At 35.9% G+C, this 10,008-nt stretch overlaps 1 protein-coding gene across 1 annotated transcript; it reads left to right on the forward strand.

The window, feature by feature from the left end:
- Window positions 1-521: 521 nt before the first annotated feature.
- On the forward strand, window positions 522-8,758 carry LOC308684715 (C-type mannose receptor 2-like; the record flags this gene model as incomplete). Its single annotated transcript, XM_081355969.1, has 4 exons — window positions 522-558; window positions 651-1,001; window positions 7,879-8,229; window positions 8,394-8,758. The coding sequence occupies 4 exons, from the start codon at window positions 522-524 to the stop codon at window positions 8,756-8,758; spliced, it is 1,104 nt and encodes a 367-aa protein (XP_081212095.1).
- Window positions 8,759-10,008: the final 1,250 nt, after the last annotated feature.

The raw sequence follows: 10,008 nt of genomic DNA on the forward strand, positions 1-10,008 counted from the left end.
TGTAACACGAGTTATACAGTCCAGCAATTACATTAAAGCAGCTGTTTAGTTGTGAATGTTCAAATATAAATTATGAATGTTTACATGTATATAGTTTGCTGATTAGTCCATGTTGTTGCCAAGACTTTATCCTACAGAACTTGTAGATTTACTGATACTGACGTCAATATGCAAATAAAGAAAAAGAGAGGTGGACAATGAACAAATACGGAGGAAGTCAAATATGAAAATTAGTTTTAGAGTAATAAACAAGTGATGTGATGAGCTGAATGAGGGATGAGAGCAGATATAATAATCACATAGTTTAAACCTGCAGACAGAAACATCAGACTCAGGACAGAAACACACGACCTCTAAAGTAAGAACATGTTCATTCTTCAAACACAATTACACTTTCAGATGTTAATATTGTCTCAATGATTATGTGTTTCATTCATGTTCCTGAAATTGTCATATTTTACTCCATAATGAATCTGTAAATGTTTGATTTCTGAGTTTTTCAATGTGTTTCTTCCTCAGAAATGGACCAAACTCTATATTTGATTCTTCTTCTCATTGGTGAGTGTGTTTGTTGTATTATTTATGGTTTATAGTTTCATCAGGTTTGACCCTGATATGAAAAGCATTAAATCAAACGCTCTCTTTCACAGCTCTCTGCTCCGTATCTGAATGTGTTCAGCGTCAGTATCACTTTATAAACGTGTTGAAGAACTGGACTGAAGCTCAGAGATTCTGCAGAGAGAATTACACAGATCTGGCCACCGTTGACAACATGAACGACATGAACGAGCTGAACAAGAGTGTGAATGATGGAGTTGGTCAGTATGTCTGGATTGGACTGGAGAGGAAATGGCAGTGGTCTTCAGGTGAACCTGCGCTCTATCTGAACTGGGGATCTGGACAACCTGACGGCAGAGATGAGTGTGTTATGATGAGAAATGGACAATGGCATGATTCTCAATGTAGTGACAGCCTGACTTTCATCTGCAGTTCATCTAACAGTAAGTGCAGCTCCATACAATCAGAACAAACATTCATTTATAAAAGATACACCATATACTGCACTGTAAAATCTAATAGACACTTAACAAATCATGCAAACCGATTGCCTTAAAAAACTATGTAAAGTAAAATAGGAATAGTATGTTGTACTGAAAAAAGCTTAGTTAGTATAGTTCAGTTGCACAAGAGTTCTAGAAACTAAAAAAAGAACTGAGAGTACTTGATAATTTACTTCACATTTACTCTTGACTTATTATAGCTACCATTGTTGTTTTGCTGTTGAATGTTGAAGTGTGTGTGTGACTCAAGCATGGTCAATTACAAGATGGTGTAACAAAAATAGAACTAACCCAATTACAAGTTTTACAAGGTGTTGGACATAAGTGTTAGCAACAATTTTTTAAAAGATAACTTTTCAACATGAAAAAAATAATAGTTTGTGTTTTAGTTAGAAGTTATGGTCACCTTTTAAAAGCAACCTATTAATAGGCCTATAAATCTACCAAAATTTCATTTTCAACCAAAATCTAAAGTCTACATCCTAGATGGATTAGCTTACTCCTCATCGAAAATTATTTAAAAACATTTAGATTATACAGTTATACAATGTTAATAATTTTAATTATATGCCTATAACTCAGTCTATAATATATCTGAAAACTGGAATAATCAGTCATTAATGAAAATTATTGCTGGTTATGAGGGAGAGGTAGCCGTTCTGTCACACCGTTATCAGCATAAGATGAAGTAGATTTATCTCTCGTTAGTTGTTCATCGGCTGCGGCTGTGGCGAGTAACCGATCGGAGAGAGTTGCCGCGTGCAGGAGCTGAAAACTGAGAGTGAGTCGGACACTTTCTGCTTCCCGTAGCTATACCGCTCACGTGGTGTTTGCATACTTTACCACAGCTGAAGTGAAATAAATGCAATATTTGTGAAATACACACGTTTCAGATACATTTCCATTTAATACTCCATGCTTACAGTTTTTCTTGATTGCTTAAACACATTTCTTGAAACTATGCCTCGTTTTCTCAAAACAGTAAACACACAGCAAACATCCTATTTTCAGTTCAAAATGAAGCTCTATACTCAAAACCATTCACTCTTGCTGAAAAAACAAACTTTGCCCTCAGACATCACACATAAGCCCTCAAAATCACACACACTACAAGTCTTACATACAGTCTTAGTCTTAGTTACATTTAGTCTTACATGGTAAGTTATGTTGCTTGTGGTTCCCCCCTCACAAACCCCAAAACACAAAAGGCACAACCAATGGATACATTGGCACATATTTTTTTTATTCCCTAATGTACTGTACAGTACAACACACCAAAAAAATAAAATAAATAAATAAATCCTCTTGCATCAACTGAAATATTTGGCAGGCTTCTTCCATTTCATCATCTCTGTGTTCTAGAAAAATAGAAGTACTGATTACTGTAACACATAATTTTTACAAAATGGAAGCATTCAGAAAACTCTATCGGTATGTGAGGCAATCGATTGCAATTCTTTTTATTCCAGTAGTGTAGGGCAACAGCTACAGTTCATGTATGTGTTGTAACAGCACAGTGTACAGCTCTCAACAAATACAGTAGAGAGCAGTCTGAAGCACATCTACTGTACCTGTTCTTCTCCAGGAAGGTTCTTATGATCGAGGCGACGGTGAAGCGACTCGAGTTTGGCTGTACTCGTTGCCCAGCCTCCCTCATAATCAAACCATGGACAAAGACATGGGCAACTAGAGTGGCACTGCTTGTCTCTTTGGCCTTAGCCTTGGCCTTGGAGCTTTTTTAGTTCAAAAGCATGGTTATAGTGTTTAAGCAATCAAGAAAAACAGTAATACAGCATCTGTTAGTACAAGAATAAGTTCAACAAAAGGGTTCCACACCGTTACATGAAGGGAAATGTGAGCGGTGTCGTCACAGTGTGTCGTCACTTCAGCACTCACATTGACGTCTGACAGTCTCAGTCACAAAAGGGGAAATCCCACCGTAAGTCGTATCAAAAGGGCAAAGTCCAGCCGGGCTCTTGCAGTTCAAAAGCATCAGCATTCATCACAGTAGCGACGGCACTCCTAACTTCCCATCCCTACATACTCTCTCCCCGCACCCGCTATCTATTTATCTCTCTTCATCGCCGGTGGTCATGTGTGTGATGCGTGTGATGCTGGCCAATAGTGAGCCTATACGTTCTGATGAGGACTGTGTAGTTGCTGATTCAGTGAAAATCTCTTTATTTAAAATATTTCTTAGTGGACTCCAAATAAATAAGTTCACAGTAATATTATGCTCACATTATTGGCGCATTATAAATAATTATAAATGTAATGTCTGTTGGCCAATTTAAGGCAGTCGGTTTCTGCAAATGAAATGAGTTAACTCTAGCATGGTATCTTTACAGTAACATACCATAGATTACAGTAAAGAACTGAACAATTAACAGTAAATAACTGACAACAGTGTTGCCAGTATTTTACCATTCATTTACAGGTCAAAGTTTTACACTGTACACTGTGTGATTTTCGTCCGGGATATCTTTAAATTCTGTGGCTATCAAACTGAATGCAATTTAACAAACTGTTGCTTACCTCCAGTTTGTGTTGCAAACTGGATAGCTAAACCATATTACCCTCGTCTTCCAAGCCTGCCAGTACATAGGCTATACACCGGCATATATTTTATTAATTTACTTGATCATTCATTTAATTGTTTCACTTTTCACTTTATTTACTAATTTATTTAATATTTACTTAATTTTTATCATCACAGGAAACGTGAACTGTTGTCCATCATTTTCTAATTGAAAAAAAAGAAAAAAAAAAAGAAAAGAAAACCGGCGCAATATTACATACGTTTTCCATTTTAAACCATGAAGACAAGTCAGTAGATATCACACAAGCAATGTGCCTTTCTGTGAGAGTTGTGCCGGTGAAGAAATCTCAAACCCCAGTCAATTATCCACCTCAGAAAATAAAAGTAAACACTGACGAGTTTTGGCGCATATTCTCTCAGAGACAACGAGAGATACATCCTACTCAACATGCTGATAGCAGTATAATAAAACTGTCTACATTTATTTTCTCAATATTTATCTTGTGGCCCATATATACATTGTGAAAAACTGAAAACAGAAGTAGCCTACTGTTAAACAAACTGTAAACTGTTCGTGTTAAACAAGTTTTTTTTTTTTTTTTTTAAAAAAGCTACTCTTTAATTTTCATTGATGACTATTGCAGTGTTCGGACTTTACATTATGGACTTAATAATTGTAATTATAGTTCTGTAATTCATTGTATAATCAAACTAAATGTTTTTAAATCATTTTCAATGAGGAGTAAGCTAATCTATCTAATATTTTATTATCTTTGCAACGTGAAAACACTTTTTATCTCTCCCGTCAAAGCACTGAGGTTGTAGAGGCTAATCTTGTTAAAACTTTCTTTAGCCCTTTTGAGGTTAGCGGAGGAGTCTCTCCCGATTCACATGTCCACAAAGCACGCACGGAGATGCAGTCATAACAAAAGCCACGGTTTATTGAACATAATCTCCGGTATACTTTCAATCCCAAAAAAATTAAATTAAACTTTCCAAGAAAACAAAAAACAAAATATCGCTGTGAGCATCGATACCATAGCATGCGATTGAAGAAAACTGTTGCTCTCCACACTCTACCAACAATTCTAATACACATTTAAGACCTGCACATTCGCGCCGTAATGACGTGTCAAGGAGGAGGAGCAAGTCTATTCACGTGAACAGGTTAGTCCAAATATGAAACATAAAAGAAAAATATAAAATAAGTGAATTAAACAAGTATCAATTTGGTAGTGCACAAAATTCTAAATATGGCTCCTACAGAGGTCGTCCAGTCAGATGTTCCTCGATGTTTTGAGATCCAGGTTGAAAGATAAAGGTGACCGAGCCGTCGCAGTGGCTGGTCCTAATCTCTGGAATAGTTTACCGGTTCATATTAGAACAGCTAGGAATGCTGAAATGTAAAGTCATTGCTTAAGACCTACACTGTACCTGTATTCCTTAGCTTTTATTTCGAGTTGAGTTTTGCGACTGAGACAATTTCTACTGTATTTGTTTATTTGTTTATTTGTGTGGATCTTGTCATTGTTAAGCACTTTGGTCAACTGTGGTTGTTTTTAAATGTGCTACTTGAACGTGAACTTGTGCAATGAAATTATTGGAGGTGTAAGAACTGATTTTCCTGCTAAAACAAAACTCACCCTGCAATAAAGCCATAAAATGCCCCCTGGACAGCAGATAGCAAAGACAGAGCACAGAACCTTGTCCTGCCCAAACTTATCTCCTTGTCCCTTTGTTTGACTTCAACTCATCCCCCCTCTCCCTCCTCTTCTCCCTCCTCAAGTCACTGAAAGTTAAATTAAGAATGTCTATATATCGCATATCTTGTGAATGTGTTGTTTTTTCCTTTTCATGTTTGGTATCATTTTAAGGGTCTCAGTGCGATTGGTAAAATGGTCTTAATTTCATTGCAGTCATTGGTTTAATGAGAAAGATTGAGAACTTAGGAGAATCCTGTATCTCCTCTCTGGCTGATATCTCTTTACGATATCTCAAGAAACCAGGTGCTACCCCCCTGGGGTACATGGATTGGCCCAAACAACTCTAAACAACATTTGTATAACCCCTGTTGTTCTGGTCTGGTATTTAAGGTGAGGGGACAGAGCAATCTTTGGGAATCTTTTACCAGGATCATCCCCCACACAGTAATGCATGTCAGTATTTTCCTGTTGGAAAATCCTGACACATTACTGTGTGTCTTTGTCAGGAAAACATTACTTACTTTTAGAGTCATCTTTGAGTAGCCTAAATGATGTCATGTATTTTTGAATTGGCTTTTAATAATTTACTTCTGTAATTGGCATGATACATTTTTACCTGACAAATAAATGTTACATCTGGATTTATTCTGAAGTATTCTGAAATCATTATTTTAATATATTAAGGAGGCTGGTGCTACCGCAAATCTTAGTTAAGGTAGGTCAAACTAAAGGCACATGTATGAACGGAGCAGTAGGCACGTCATCTGGAGATCTTTTGATTTCTGCCTATCACTGGTTTAGCAAGTTGTATGGAAATGGCTAAATTAAACTACACTCTCTAGCCCGAGTAAGCAGTAGGCGACCGACTTTAGAGGTATTAGCACACCCTACATCCTCTGACTAAAATCAGAATTAACAAGTTTGTGTCCGTGAGAAACACGAATTGGCCGACGTGATCTCTGTGCGGCATTGGGTCCATAATGAATTAATAACTGAAAGTATGGGATATTCAGAATATTCAAAGATCTAAATTAATTCATAATCAATATTTATGATTATTTTCTAATCAGAAATACGATCTAAATTTGATTATCATTTGAAATTGGAGTCAGATTACGCATAGAGCTCAAGTAATACTAAAACTAAGTTCCAATAAATTAAGTGAACTTCACTGGATCGCTGAAAAGACATACACGCTTTAAACCTTCGCCAGGCCGTTGGATTCCGTCTTTGGGCCAATGGATGGTCCTTACAGAGGGCAAATTAATTGTTCGGTAATATCAGTTTAATACTAGAAGTAGGCCTAACCTAATAATAATAATAAAAACAACAACAATAATAATAATAATAATAATAATAATAATCATTTAATACATAAATTGGGAAATGCTAAATCCTCCTGATATATATGGCTGATGCTTTTGATAATATCTCTAGATAAACAATATCATGGGCTATCGGCGCAACCTGGCACGGGGGTTTACTGCCCATATTTCACACATATGGGTATTGCTAGTAGGTCAGCTGTGGGTAATGAATGACATACTGGGGATTTCAGAGGTTGATGTTTTTTTTTTAAGATTTAATAATTTAAATGTATTTCTGTGCCAATTTCATAATTTTGTTGTTATTGTATTTTAGTACTGTTGTATTCGCAGTTTTTCTAAAATGAATGTCAGTCATGTGACTCTTTCTGATCTACTTAACCTGGAAGTGTTAGCGCCAACTGAATGGCGAAACGTGAATTCAGTTACACGTGTTAGTGCTCCTGACCATTCTACTGCTGGTTACCAGTCAAACACAGTAAAAGGGTACATTTTGTTTTGTGTTTTTAGTGGCGTGTTTAGTGTGTTAAGTTGTGTGTGTGTTTTTTTGTTGTTGTTTCTTGTATGTCTAGTTTTCACGGTGCATCATATCAATAAATAAAATGGACATCAGTACGAAACGTTTGTATATTTATTTTCTCCTGTTTGTATCAAATAAAGTATTCTTAGAGTGCACACCTTTTTGCATTTTCGTACTAAACAAAAAGGCTACCTTAGTTCCAAATGCTGTAACTTTTGATTACTTTATGCTATCACCACAAAATTTGGTCCAGATGCAGCTCACATATAGGGGAACTTGTAAATAACTTATCAAATAAGAAAGATATGTAACATTATAATAAAATAGTTTCTCAGCATGATAATGTCCAAATATAATGTAAATGTTAATTTTCTAAAAAATTAAAAAGAGTTATATCAAACGATACCAATACCTTTTGCCTCTCCTTGCTATAGTTTTGGAGTTATGAGTCTTTACTTTTGTGTATATCAATCAGAAAAAAGCAACTCAGAATGTGAAAATGTGCAAAATGTGCAGAATGTGCAAAAATGCCTACAGGGCTTAATGATATATCAGATTTTTTTTTAAAGAAATTGTGAATATTTAATATATAATAAACTGTGGAAACATTCTTTGAATGGCACATGTTTCTGATGCTTCCACCGCTGTTTTTATTCACATCCAAACCATAAATAATAATAATTATAAACAAACTAATTCATGAATCTGTTTCCATGTGTTTTTCTTAAAGTGAACACAGGACTCGTCTTTGTCAATCAGACGAAGAACTGGACAGACGCTCAGAGATACTGCAGACAGAATAACACTGATCTGGTCAGTGTGAGGAACCAGAATGAGAATCAACAGATTCAGAAGTTCATCAATGATAGTCACAGATCTAATGATGTCTGGATCGGTCTGTTCAGAGTCAAAGACTCATGGCAGTGGTCAGATCAGAGTAACTCCTCATTCAGATACTGGAATACTAATGAACCTAATAATGCTGGAGGATATGAAAGTTGTGCAGCAATCGAACACAACGCTCAAGGAAAATGGATAGACACCTCTTGCAACAGCCAATATCCTTTTGTGTGTCATGAAGGTGAGCAGATCCTCACAAACACACACAATCCATCCATCACCTCCAGATATCTTAAAGTTCACGCTACATGTCTGACATGACAGATTCCTCCACAGTGTTTGTTCTGCATGTTGTTTTTGATCAGTCTCTCTCTAGTTTTTGCTTGTGGTTTGTTTTGTGTCCAGATAAACTGATTATGGTCAACAAGACTCTGACGTGGCCTGAAGCTCTGAGATACTGCAGACAGAATTATACGGATCTGGTCTCGGTTCATTCAGTCGAGATGCAGGAGGAGGTGATGAATGTGGTTAAAGGTGCGTCTACTGAGGCGGTGTGGTTGGGTTTACGTCACTCCTGCACTGTGGGCCTCTGGTTCTGGGTGAGCGGAGAGACCGTGTGCTATCAGAAATGGGCTCCAGGGAACGGCACAGGAGACGAGGACTGTGAGTCTGCAGTGAGATCTGGAGCAGTTCAGTCTGGAGGAGATCAGCGCTGGATCAGCCTTCCTCAAGACAACAAACTCAACTTCATCTGCAGAAATGATGAGTGAAGGATATATTTGTGTTGTTCTTTTATTACTGGCAAATCTTTTTTTTTTGTTTCTTGTTTTCATCAGATAATATTCTTATATCAAAGTACACTTTAAAATCTCATTAGTAAAAAAAAAAAAAGATTGCAAACCGATTGCCTTGGATGCTTGCAATAAAATGAATGCTTAGTTAGAATAGTTCACATACACAAGAGTTCTAGTATATAAAAAGAACTGAGTGTACTTCATTATTTACTTTAAATAAAATTGAATTGTTGCCATTATTGTGTTTTGTATGCTGAATGTTGAAGTCTCTGTGTGACTCATGGTCAATTTCGAGATATTGTCCCAAATATACATGGATTATATCAACACAAAATACATATGTGACCTTCTGACTCTGTACACTCCCCAAAGAACTCTTAGGTCTTGTAATCAGCTTCTTGTAACTGTTCACTTTTCACTTTCACTTTCACTGCTCCGTCATTATACGGTTTTAAATCGGCTCTTAAAACTTATTTATTCTCTCTGGCTTTTAATTAAGTCGCTTTTGATTAATTTTATATGATCTATTAAATGGATTGTATCGGGTGTAATGTGTTTATAATTGTATTTTGCCTTGTCTATTTTGATGCTTTTTATTTGCACATTGTAGTTCTGTACAGCACTTTGGTGCAACTCTGTTGTTTTTAAATGTGCTATAGAAATAAAATTTGACTTGACTTGAACACAAAGTTTCACAGGGGGTTTATGACCAACAAAAAGGAGCAACAATTTTTTTTAAAGATCATTAATTGATATTAAACATAGTCTGTGTGTGTTTATATAAGTATATACATATGAAAATGTATGTAACTGAAGAGTATCTTATGTATAGCCACTTGAAAATATTTGATCAGGGGGTGCTGGGGTAGAGTATTTTAAACAAAATACTAATATTAAACAGCCCAAACAAGATGAGGAACATACAAATGAATGAGGACAGAGTTATGTGAGAACGCTCAGAACTCATGATAAATTTTAAAAACACAGCACAAAAATCTGCATCGTACCTTATGATAGTTAGAATCACTGTTGGATTTTACAGTATACAATGATCATTTCTGTAACTGAAGAGTATCTTTTTAATATCAATATAACATATGTGCATCTAAAATACTAATGTGCACTATATATATATACATACATGCAGGGTTTCTGTTTTTAAAGTCAAATTTAAGGCTTTTTAAAAACTTTTTTAAGACCCGAAGAAATCAAAATTAATACCATGC

This window comes from Scardinius erythrophthalmus (genome assembly GCF_964197995.2).
Source record: "Scardinius erythrophthalmus genome assembly, chromosome: 2".
In the NCBI taxonomy this organism is placed as follows: Eukaryota; Metazoa; Chordata; class Actinopteri; order Cypriniformes; family Leuciscidae; genus Scardinius; species Scardinius erythrophthalmus.